Source organism: Brachycentrus maculatus, unplaced genomic scaffold, assembly GCF_059751285.1.
Source record: "Brachycentrus maculatus isolate JH-2025_06_01 unplaced genomic scaffold, ASM5975128v1 h1tg000065l, whole genome shotgun sequence".
NCBI lineage: Eukaryota > Metazoa > Arthropoda > Insecta > Trichoptera > Brachycentridae > Brachycentrus > Brachycentrus maculatus.
The window spans coordinates 1,710,263-1,723,311 of NW_028280819.1; the positions used below are offsets into that span (position 1 = coordinate 1,710,263).

At 31.7% G+C, this 13,049-nt stretch overlaps 2 protein-coding genes across 2 annotated transcripts; one reads left to right on the forward strand and one right to left on the reverse strand.

The window, feature by feature from the left end:
• Nucleotides 1-957: 957 nt before the first annotated feature.
• Nucleotides 958-4,383, forward strand: LOC148311417 (E3 ubiquitin-protein ligase RNF181-like). Its single transcript, XM_088256634.1, has 3 exons — nucleotides 958-1,300; nucleotides 3,307-3,481; nucleotides 4,025-4,383. The coding sequence occupies exons 1-3, from the start codon at nucleotides 1,170-1,172 to the stop codon at nucleotides 4,157-4,159; spliced, it is 441 nt and encodes a 146-aa protein (XP_088112760.1). The 5' UTR covers nucleotides 958-1,169; the 3' UTR covers nucleotides 4,160-4,383.
• A 3,917-nt stretch (nucleotides 4,384-8,300) lies between these two features.
• Nucleotides 8,301-10,755, reverse strand: LOC148311418 (6-phosphogluconate dehydrogenase, decarboxylating-like). Its single transcript, XM_088256679.1, has one exon. It carries the CDS (start codon nucleotides 10,528-10,530, stop codon nucleotides 9,082-9,084), a length of 1,449 nt encoding a protein of 482 aa, XP_088112805.1. The 5' UTR covers nucleotides 10,531-10,755; the 3' UTR covers nucleotides 8,301-9,081.
• Nucleotides 10,756-13,049: the final 2,294 nt, after the last annotated feature.

Here is a 13,049-nt window from a genome sequence, read left to right on the forward strand (position 1 = left end):
GAAAAACTAACTAACTAACTAACCATCACGCCGCTTCCCTATAGGGGTAAGCAGAGAGAATCGAACTTTAGTCTTTGCAAATATCATTCACCTCTTCTACATTCATGCATCTCCTCATACATACCCGACGATTATTACGACTCCTGACCCAGCCGCTTTCAAGTATTTGACATACCTGATTTTGCCAGGTTTTCCTCGTCTTCCTTTGCTTCTTTTTCCAACTACATTCGCCTCATAAATTTGTTTAACCGTTCTTTCCTCACTCATACGTTTCACATGTCTAAACCATCTCAACACACTTTTCTTAATTTTATCGATAATACTTGCATTCTTTCCTTATTTCATCATTCGAACATCTATCAAACATCGTTTTGCCACACATTCGTCTGAGAGATCGTATTTCGACTGCATTCAGTCTGCTTTCATCCTTCTTTTGCCAACTCTATGCTTCGCTTCCATACATAAGGGTTGGAACCAGAACTCCGTTGTGTACTGCCATTTTAGCTTTCGCTGATAGATTTTTATTTGCTAAAACTGATTTAAGTGCACCATTTACTCTGTTCGCAGCATTCACTCTCCTTTCTATGTCTTTATCAGTCTTTTCATCCCTAGAAAACACATTTTTTTGCACAGAAGTCTGGGGTTAAAATATACCCAAGTTTTGAGTTTTTGATTTAAATTCTGCCACTTTGTGTTCACAAATAAAAAGAACAGATTTTTATAAAGGCAGATGAATTAATTTTTTCGAAAAAAATTATTTATTTTTTGTTTAAACAAAATCATAATATATGACAATAATTACTAAAACGCCCAAAGTATGTTAATCTATTTACCGGTCTTCTTTTTTACATTTCAGCACCAGATCTTTTTTTTTAGTGATGGTCGTTGAAATAAAACAAAAAAAAAATGTTGTCTATGGATGAAAAAATTTAAAAAAAAAAAGGTTTATAGCATGGCAAGTATAAATTATATGTCAAAAGAAATTTCATGTAAATTATTGCTCAGCTAAATTCATGTTAATAAAATCGATTTTTAATGAATCATGCTCGTTGATGTGTTTATTTTAATAAAGTTAAAATACTTTTGAGTTTAAAAATTATTGTTCTTCATCCTGTTACGCACGGAATATAATCATTACAAGTTTTTGAAAGTGCTCTGTGAAATCAATAATGGCAGATTATTACGAAGAGATGTCATGGAGACCATTGGAAGGTGAATCGGGAGATAGATTGCTACATTTTGCGAGATTATTGTATGATCTGGTACACAATAGTGACTCCCCCACTGGAGAGTGGCCAAGGTATTTATTATTATTTTAATTATACTGTATTATTGTTTGATTCTAGTTGGTATAATGTATTAGAAACAACAACAAAAAAATCATGATGTCTACCAAAAAAAAACATGGCAATGGTAGATTACAGATATGATGAAATGTAAAGCATAATTACACATTCTGATTTATTTATTTTTTGACAGTTTTTCCATTTTTTTTTTCGGTTTACTAGTTTTTATTTTTTATTTTTATATCAATTGTTCGCTCGAACAACGTTTTATCTTTAAATTCGTGATTTTTCAGGAGACGTATTAAAGCTCTCATCAACTTGTTTATTGATTGAGTTTTGCACCCAACACTTAATTAATTAATCAAGCGGGAATTAATTATCATTATTATATCCCAGAATCTAAAACATAACAGATCACATTACGTTCACAAACTTAGCGATCACATCAAAACCATGTTGATCTGACGCGTTGCCCTATGCATCATTGGGTGGGCATTTTGACCTACGTTATGTTCTACTATATAATTATCATTCGAGTTTTTCTATTGCATGAAATATAAAATTGAAAACACCCATTCCTATGGTTGGAATTTAGCTGCTTGGATTGTCAATTTCAAAACAGTTAACACCTAGCTCTTTAGTGTTCAAAGTATAAATTGCTGCACAAGACACAACTGTATACAAATTACAAAAATCTATTGTCATCAATCAATATTTGAATTTTAAGCTGAATCAATGTCTTGAGCTGAATCAATTATTTTTTCAGTAAAATAAATTTTTAAATAATACAAAATATATTTAATACATCCAATAGATAAAATATTGTAAATTAAAGACATAGTTTTTTAAACTTAGAGAATCAGAAATATCATAAAATGTGAACTTTTGATTAGTCTGCATCCACCCTCTTCCTACTAGTAAGTAGAAACCAATATTGTTTCTATGATAATATATTTTTGATAATTATATTATGATAAAACAAAATATTTTTTTGTCATGCATTTAGAATTCTTAGTTTTATATTAAAATATTTGTTAAATCCATATATTATGTATTTAACACATTCACTGCATATAAAATAATGTCATACTTTTTGAATTTTTGAAAACCCATAACTTTGTTCCAAATCAAATTCTACTTTATATTTAAACATCATAAATAGGTGTATTCCGTCGTGTTTTCAAAACACATAATACCAGCTATGAATCCTTATCTTTATTTAACAAGACTCCTGTGTTCAACGCGTGGCTGCGACATTCGTATGGACACGGAAGCTGTGTTTAACGTACAGAATGTGTTAAAGAATGGCAATTCATTGGATGAGAGTAGTCTTTTTTTTTAACTACCTAACGTCCAAGTGACTCTGAAATCTAACTACGGCTTATGCAACACTGCTTATCATGACCCTACTCAGGCTTCAACTTTTTTAGTTTCATAGCCTATACCTACTCGTGAGTGGATTTACTCTTTATGTTTAAAGTTACTATAGTTTCATGTAATTCATGAGTGAACATTCTAGGCAAAAACACTCGCTTGAGAGTAGAGTCTTGACATTTTCTAGCCTTATGTACCCATGCAACCTTTCCAAAAACTCGGCTGTCCAAACTCAAAACACATCAAGGGACATTTTTTTTTGTAGAAGGTATTTTTTACATTTTTGGAAGTAGATACTACGTCCAAAAATGCAAAAAAAAACATATTAATAAAAAAATGTCCCTTACTGTGTTTTATGTTTGGACAGCCGAACTGTGTAACAGCTTTATAAACATTTTTTTTGTTTCAATCCTTTGGATTGGTCTGCAGCAACAAATGACACCTACTTCGCTACTCCGGACTATTTTGTGAAACTCTCTTCAATTCCTCTTACGCCGAACAGCCCATGTCCTCGTATTAGCCGCAAAGATATTGGTGGCGTGGGCGTCCTCTAGCGTTGGTTCCCTCGATCATTCCCTCTATTATAATAAAAATATTATAAGTGTGTGTTACTTGAGGATTGATCATTTTGCATGACTCATTTCAGATTACCTCCCCCGGCTGCCAAACTTGCCGTAACCGAATTGAAAAAAGACGTAGTTGCTAGCGATGGAGAAAAGTGCCCTGTCTGTCTCAAAATGCACATCATCGGGGAAACTGTCACCGTAATGCCGTGTGACCACATGTATCACCAAGACTGCATCATAACTTGGCTCGAAAAGGTTATTTTTTAATATATTTTATTGCGAACCTTGAGGGCTTAGTGTGCAGGCCTCTAAGATTCATATGGCTTATACCTTATAATACTTTATTAGAGTATTCTTAATTGTTATTGTACATACTTTTGTTAATATTGTTAAAGGCATTAGCTATAAATAAAATAAAATAAAAACAAAAACAAAAACATTTTTACATCAAAACTCACAAATTAGTTATTATTAATTCTCACAAAAACATGTCTAAAAATAAAATAAATAACTTGTACATATTTAGATATTTATTTATAATTGATATTTGAAGCACTAACTTTGTGATTTTTTCGTTTTAAACTTACAAAACATCTATATTTCTAAATCCAGCTGGTGTAAAACTTACCTTTTTCTCAAAGGAATCTGAAATAAAATCCAGCTTGTGTGAAACTTACCTTATTCTGAAAGGAATCTGAAAATATAAATTGGCATATGACTTAAATAAAAATAAGCAGCTATTTTAACAGTCAACATTTCTATTTTGTTGGTAATTTGATGTTTTGTTTAATTTTGCAGACAAACTCGTGTCCATTGTGCAGATTCGAGCTCCCGACGGACGATCCTCGCTACGAGGAGTTCAAGAAAGAGCAGAAACGCGCCAAGGAACGGGAACATGACCTCGATAACCTCCACAATTCAATGTTTTCATGATTCATTCCGTAGTTTAGTGTTCTTAAGGTTAAAATGTTTATGCAAGTGTATAGCGGTGGTATGTGTTTAGGATCTCTCTAGGTATTTCATTTCATGTGTGATTGATAGCATGACTCTCTATGTGTTTACATCAAATTTATTATTTTATTCCATGATTATTTATTTAATCATTCCACTTTATTGTTACTGTGTGTAACTAGAAAAAATTAAAACTAATTACACTACTTCTCTTCTTCTTCTTTTATCCCTTATTCGTAGCAAATGGTGCATAAGGCACATCAAGTTGACCAGTGTTACATTGGTCATTCATGGCTTGAAAGCTAGATGATCAGCTCTGGGCTTTGGGTATCAGTTCTGGATTATATAAAATTAAAACTAGAGTATAGAATCATTTATATTTATTTTTACCCCTGTGGGAATCAAACCCGGGACCTCCAGCATGGTAGCCAAATGCGTTAACCACAACAGTACAGAAACGGACTACTGCACTTCTTGCCACTACACTATTTCTATACACAATTTATAAACCTTTACATTAGATATACCTTGCCACGTTATTCAAATAAAAAATTAAACTAAAAAAAGTTTCTAGTTGATGTGCTTCACATAACTCCCCTCAATATTTATTTTTAAATTATAATTTGTTCTTGAACTCACTCAATTGTATTCCAAAACTCCCCAGGTATATGAACAAGTAGACCTATACTTATGGAACAGTATATTCATAGCAGTGATTGGGTGTTGTTATTCTTGAATGTTTTTATGTCAACTTGCCTCCTCTACCAAATTACGGGATTCTTTAGAGATTATTTCATCAAGCTTGCCTCTTTCACATGGCATTAGGATGTCTGGTGTTGATTTTAGTTGTCTTTTGAACTCAAAGTGGCCTGGAGCCAACTAGTAAAATTAATTTGGTCTTCATGGGAGTAGATATGGATTAAAGATACTTTGTTTTGTCATTTTATAATATTGTATAAAAAATGTATATATACATACAATATATATATATATATATATATATATATATATATATATATATATATATATATATATATATATATATATATATATATATATATATATATATATATATATATATATATATATATATATATATATATATATATATATATATATATATATATATATATATATATATATATATATATATATATATATATATATATATATATATATATATATATATATATATATATATATATATATATATATATATATATATATATATATATATATATATATATATATATATATATATATATATATATATATATATATATATATATATATATATATATATATATATATATATATATATATATATATATATATATATATATATATATATATATATATATATATATATATATATATATATATATATATATATATATATATATATATATATATATATATATATATATATATATATATATATATATATATATATATATATATATATATATATATATATATATATATATATATATATATATATATATATATATATATATATATATATATATATATATATATATATATATATATATATATATATATATATATATATATATATATATATATATATATATATATATATATATATATATATATATATATATATATATATATATATATATATATATATATATATATATATATATATATATATATATATATATATATATATATATATATATATATACATATTATGCATATTGTTTATTTTTTATGGAATTAATGAATGGTAGCATTGGATATTATTGTGCAATGCTATCACATTTCTCACCAAAAATAAACACGGGAAACTTGTTGACGATATAGCTCTGATAATCTTCTGAAATTAGTCTAAAAGCTACAATATAGTATTTTACTTATTACAATAAAACATAGTTCCACCAAAAAAAAATAATTTACTGAATATTACTGTGCAAGTCATAAGTTTATACTTGTTTGAGGGACTCATACACATTAGGATTGTCCAAGTGACACAAACTAGTACAAATACTGGTGTCCCTGAGTGTCCTAATGATTGTAGCTATTTTTCTTTTCCAACCTAGTTTTGCTTTCCCATATAGAAGTAATATTCCTTCACATATCGCTCACTCCTTTCAACAACGTCATATATAAAAAATTGTCAATTTTCAGTTGTCCATGTTTTCGGAATGCCCAGAAAATGTACTATATCCCAGCAAAAGCGGCATATTTTTAACTTAATATTTACCCGCTACAGGGCAGAAAGTGTTGTTTTTGGATTTTGAATAAAAGTTATTGTTAAATTATTATTTTAAATTTACTAAAAAAAATTCAAATGGAGAAAAAACATTCAGGTTTTGTCTAAAAAGATCTGTTGCACAGTAAAAAGTTCAATAAGTGGCTTGATATTTATTTTTAAAACATTTTATTATGTTTTTTAACTTTAAAAATGATGTCCTGAAAAATCAAGTTCTTTGATATATAACGTTGTTGAAAGGAGTGAGCGATATCGCTGGTTAAATGCCAAAGGGCCACAATGCTCTTGTGGCCCTTATTCTCTCTCTATTCTCTTTATTCCAAAAATGGTATACAAATTGTCAACATTTTCATATTAAAAAAAGACACCCATGATTCTAGCGTTAGAAATCTAAATTTTTGGAATAAAGAGTTAATTCTTTTTTGCGTTTTGGCCCTTTGGCATTTAACTAGCGATATGTGTGTGATCTGTGTCTCCAAATATTTTCCACTTCTTTCTCAGATCTAAAGTGCAAGACTAATCGCACTGCTTTCATAAATAACAACTTAAAGCCACGCGGGTGCGGAGAAAGGTCAAAGACAATAAAAAAATAATTGGTTACACAACCATACAATGGACGTGATTAAATCATATAAAAATATTGCAAGCGCTGTGGCATAATTGAGTAGATACTCCACTGCAAAACATGCATCATACATTCAATTCCCGTTAGCCTGAACGGATATAATACGTTAAAACCAAACTATTTCATATTTATCACCGAAATTCCATTATTAAAATTTAATCACTTGTATTAGACTACTAATTGAGTTTTATTTCACGTTACGACCAGTTACGAAAACTACAATGAAACGAATTAAACTAAATTAATTCAATTAATATATGCATTCAAACCCTTATTCGCACCCGATGGTGCATAGAGCACTGCATCATATAAATGCAGTGTTATCTTGATCATTAACACAGAAAGGGAAGGTGATCAGCCCTCCGCTTCAGACACCAGTCCAGGGTAATATTGAATAAATATTATAGTGAAAAATCACTTAAAATTTACGGGGAATCGAACCCGGGACATCCGGTACGGTAGCCAAGCGTGCTGACTATTACACCATGGAGGCGGACATTAATTAAATTAGTGATGTAATATAAGTGTTTCATTTTTAATAATCAACATGTCATTCCACAAAGTTAATGCCAAATCTGTGAATAATATAAAATGTTACGTAATCAATTTTACATTTTAACCGAAGATATTGTGGAAATTATACTGTATATTGATTATTAACTTATTACTATAGAGTACATACATATATTATCTTAAAAGTTTGTCGATAAGGAACATAGCTGGCTAATTGGGCAATTAACATCTTATCAGGTAGTTATGTTGCTTTTTAAATAATTATTATAATCACCTTGAGACTACATGGCCTAGTACAATGTTATTTTATTATTTTTTAATTGCATTGGAAATTGTAACTTGTACATCGATAAAAGGGTAGGAGAGCTTTCTCAAATAAAATTTAAAGGGAAAATTTTGCGTATTTTATTTGCCTGTTTAGGTTTTTTTTTGTCCACCTCCATGGTGTAATGATCAGCGTGTTTAGCTACCGTGCTGGAGGTCCCGGGTTCGATTCCCAGGGGGGGTGAAAATAAATATTAGTGATTTTACACTGTAATATTTATTTAATATTACCCTGGACTGGTTCCTGAAGCGCAAGAGTGATCACCTTGCCTTCATGTAAGTAATGATCAAGAAAACACTGTGTCAATTCGATGCAGTGCCCTATGCACCATTGGGTGGGGATAAGGGTTATAAGTAAGTTTGGGTTTTAAATTGTGTTAAGGTTATGGACTTATATAGAGATCAGACAAGCACTCAAATATGTGTTCAATATGGAAGAATATTTATTTATTTCATCATATACATAATTACAAGTTACAATAATGTGTCCTTACTGAGTTTTCTTGTTCCGAGGGCGCATTTTACAATACTAATTTATAAAACTATATGAAAGAAAATTGTTTATGGTGTGGCCGAATGATGTGATCTATTTCAGGTCTATCCAACTCCACTAACCATTCATAAACAGCTCTTTTATACTTGCTTTATTTTTTTAATGACTTTATGGATAATGGAAGCAGAATCCCTTATATTTAATTATTTTATTAGGATCCCTTATAAGGAAATATTCCTAGATAATCAATTTACAATCTTTAATGCTTTTGCAACTCATTTCTTATCCAGTGATAAAAAATATTTATATCTAGCATCAGTATGAGTTTTAAAAATATTATCAATTTTGAAAAATATTTAATTTTTTCGTAAAATTTAAGACGTAGAAACGGTAATTTACATTTGACATTGTAATAAAAATGTTAATCAAATATGTATTAGGTAATTAAATTGGAAAGTCGTGTAATATGTGTGTTAAATTTGTTGATGGAATTTCATGGTTGTTTGGAGTGATATTGGAAGAGACAGATTAGGTATAGGAAAATGTTAGAAACAAAAACACGCATTTCATATAAAAATAGTAACATTTATAAAATAGAATGTAACATAAATACAGTTTTCCTTATAGATTAATAAATAATAAAAAAAAATTAAGATTGTTCTAAAATTATTGTTCCCAATCAACCAAAAATTAAATTTTAGATAATAAGTCCTTCAATTGTTGTACGTAGAAGCCGACACATCACCGCCGTGGCCTGTCCAATTTGTATGGATGTACTTTCCTTCTTGGCCAAGAATCTCATAAGTGTGTGCCCCGAAAAAGTCCCTCTGCGCCTGAAGGAGATTGGCCGGCAGTACATCGCAGCGATATCCATCGTAAAACGAAAGTGCAGAGCTTAAAGCTGGTACTGGGACTCCGAGTAGGACCGCTTGAGAGACCACCTCCCTCCACGACTGCTGACATCTCAGAATAGCCTTCGAAAAGAAGTCATCCAATAACAAGTTAGAGAGACCGGGGTTCCTCGTGTAAGCTTCCTTGATATTGCCCAAGAACACACTTCTGATGATGCACCCTCCACGCCACATCAGCGCAATCCCTCCGTAATTGAGTTGCCACTTGTATGCCTTCGCCGCTTCTCTCAAAAGCATAAAGCCCTGGGCGTATGAAACTATTTTACTGGCGTACAAAGCTTTCTGTATTTTATCGAGGAATTCTTTTTTGTCGCCTTTGAAAGATACGGCTGCGTTAGACAGAATCTTACTAGCGGCGACCCTTTCTTCTTTGAGCGCACTGAGGCAGCGCGCAAACACCGCTTCCCCTATGAGTGTTACGGGAGTTCCGTACTCCAAAGCCGCGATAGCGGTCCATTTGCCGGTTCCTTTCTGCCCAGCGGAATCCCGGATTTTGCTGAGCAAAAATTTTCCGTCTTTGTCTTTGAAACGAAGAATGTCTTTGGTTATATCCATTAGGAAAGAATCGAGCTCTCCCTTGTTCCAAGTTTCAAAAACATCGGCCATTTCGTCCTGGCCCATTCCGAGTCCCGTCTTCATGAGGTGGAAGGCCTCGCAGATGAGCTGCATGTCTCCGTACTCGATACCGTTGTGTACCATCTTGACGAAGTGTCCGGCCCCGTCCTCGCCGACCCAGTCGCAGCACGGCTCCGCACCCGACTTGGCGCAGATGGCCTGGAACACGGGCTGGATATGGCGCCAGGCGTCCTTGTGCCCTCCCGGCATGAGAGAAGGCCCGTAGCGGGCGCCATCTTCTCCTCCGCTGACACCAGCCCCGACGAACAGAAGCCCCACTTTCTCCAACTCCTTGCACCGACGCTGCGTGTCCGTGTACTCCGAGTTACCTCCGTCGATAATGATATCGCCCTTGGAGAGAAGAGGTATCAATTGTTTGATAAAATCGTCCACCGCCGACCCCGCTTTGACGAGTAACATGACTCTCCGAGGACTCTTCAGTTTGCTGACCATGTCCTGCATCGACGTCGCTCCGATAATTTTCGTCCCTTTAGCCTCATTATTCAAAAAGTGAGTTACCTTTTCGACCGTCCGGTTGTAAGCGCATACGACGAAACCTTTAGAATCCATATTTAAAATCAGGTTTTGGCCCATCACGGCCAAACCGATGAGTGCAATATCGGCTTTTTCGGACATAATTAATCAGTTTATTATCTATGACAAAATTAGATTTACTCCACTTAACTGTTTCAAATTAAGATTATATACTCTCGAATACGCGAAAATCTGACATCCACTTGGAATCAGTACGGAGCTGTCTCGCGATTTCAACTTTCAATCAGAGCAACCAGATTTCGACGATTTCCAATTTGCGGATTTGCGGTCATTCTCCGAACTTCTCAATAACGAACTTCGGACTTGTTCACACCACATGTAAGTTGTGTTCGGAAACATCGGCCAATGAACGCAAGTTTATATTCGACCGTTTATACTCTAAACTACATATAAACGATTATACTGTATACGCGAAGACACCTATTAGAAACTGAAAACAAACTAAAATTATCCCTTATTTTTCAGCTACAACATCTTAAGTTGTAATTCAAACCCTATCGTCAAATAATATAATAAACTTACGGTAATCAATCGTTACTTATACTTATTGTGCAAAAAAACTCATTTTATTTTTCATAAATTCATATTCTGTCACTCTCTAAACTTATGCATTGTAAATTCAAGGCCAAATTTCAGACCTCACTTGAAATGAAGAAACTCAAACTAATTCCCTGACATTACAATTGATTAGAGATTCTCTGTTGTTCACATGTTAAAAGCAATTTACTGTGTATTATCCCTCTACCTTTAGCACTTCTTGTCGGCAGATTGCATTGTAGTGTCATTAGATTGCTTCCAGGTGGCATTGGATTTTTTTAGAAATTGCTGTTTAGTTATATTATTTTGAGATTTTGAATATAATATGTCAATATCACTTGAAACGAACGTTGACATTGAATAATTGCATTACCTTTAAATTTGTCTTATAGTTTTTTCTGATGAATCTTCGAGGAAATCTTATTTATTTATTTGTTTAGTTTATATTTTTTAAAAACCATATTTCAAAAATTAAAGAAATACATTTTTAACAATTTTGAAAAGAATAATAATATTTTTTTTTTACAATTGATCCGACTCGGAGATCATCTGACGATCGCTTTAGGTTATAGAACGCAGTCAAGGTCAAAAGCTTTTGACGTTAGTTGGTGTGATTTGACATTGTTTGACATTCCTATTCCTCACCTCATACACATGATATTGACATGATTTCAACTTGACGTTTGCGTTTTCGCGCTTACTTGCTACTTAGCAAACTTGACAGTAGATGGTGTCCTAATAAAGATGCGATTAAATTTTTCCCTCCGCTTATTATTACATGGATTATCTACAAACCAAATTCCTCTCTATAATAAGAGACATTTTTCTTTATTTATAATTTTTATGTTATTTACCTATTTTCAAATTATGTTCATATTTATGGAACAAACTATTGGCGTTTTCAAAGTCCACAGTCATTATTATAATACATAAATTTAAAATACTTACATATCTGTATACCATTCGGTGCGCGTATTTTGACCTAAATTATGCTGAAACTAAGTTATTTTGAGTAAAAGAGGAGGAATGTTTACTCGCGTAGAGACTAGTCCGCAGCGAAGGATGAAGATCAAAATCAGTACGCTCTTCCCCTTCTTGCATAGTAATATAATGTTATGCTATAATATATTTGTAATATACTTAATGTATAATGTACAATTAAACAACTTGCTTTTTTTTTCGCGTATAGAAGCATTCTATCATGCTATTATATATGAACTATGAAATTATCTTTCTTGTTGTATACAAGAAAAAATAAAATGTTAACACATATTTTAACTAAAAATAAACGCGTGAGACTCGCGTTAGAAGTGAAACATTATAGGTTCTAGATACAATTGGTTTTATGTTCTCTTTGCATTTGTTGACGATTTTATTATTTCAGGATTAGAAAATGGTTTTGTGGAATTTATTTAAAGAAAATCTCTCTTAATTAAATAAAATATGTATTTTATTTACCAATTTCCAATAATTCATATTCTTAGAAAGAAATTTTGAGTTTGTGATAGCTGAAGTACGATACAAATAATTTAGACAGAAAATTTTCAAAATAACGAGAGAATACTGTTTCGATGATAGTGGCTGATCTGGTTGTAGGCTGTCAATACTTACTTAGTCAATGTTCAATTTTATATTGAAAATTTTCACCAATAAATCTTATCGACGGTTGAGATTCGTCTGAGTTGAAGTTGTTGTTGAAATCACCAGTCATAATCATTGGCATTTTGTCCAGTTCTTTACCCAACAATGCTGCACCTTCAATAATGATAATGATATTAATAAGGCCAATAGACTTCACGTCTGAACTCAATGATGTCATTTACTCTTGCTTCGTTTAACATGTAGATGGCAAACACCATAATTATCTGATCATTTTCCAATTGGCATTTCGCTGCACAAATGTCTTGATGTACATATTTATGTTTATATTAATTGATGACATATATAATTTTTTGATATTTTTGCACCTAGTTTTTCAAATACACCATTCGTATGTAATACGTTTTTTGAGAAAAGAAATATCTTTTGAAGTACTTGGAAAAAAAATGTTCCAAAAGTAATAA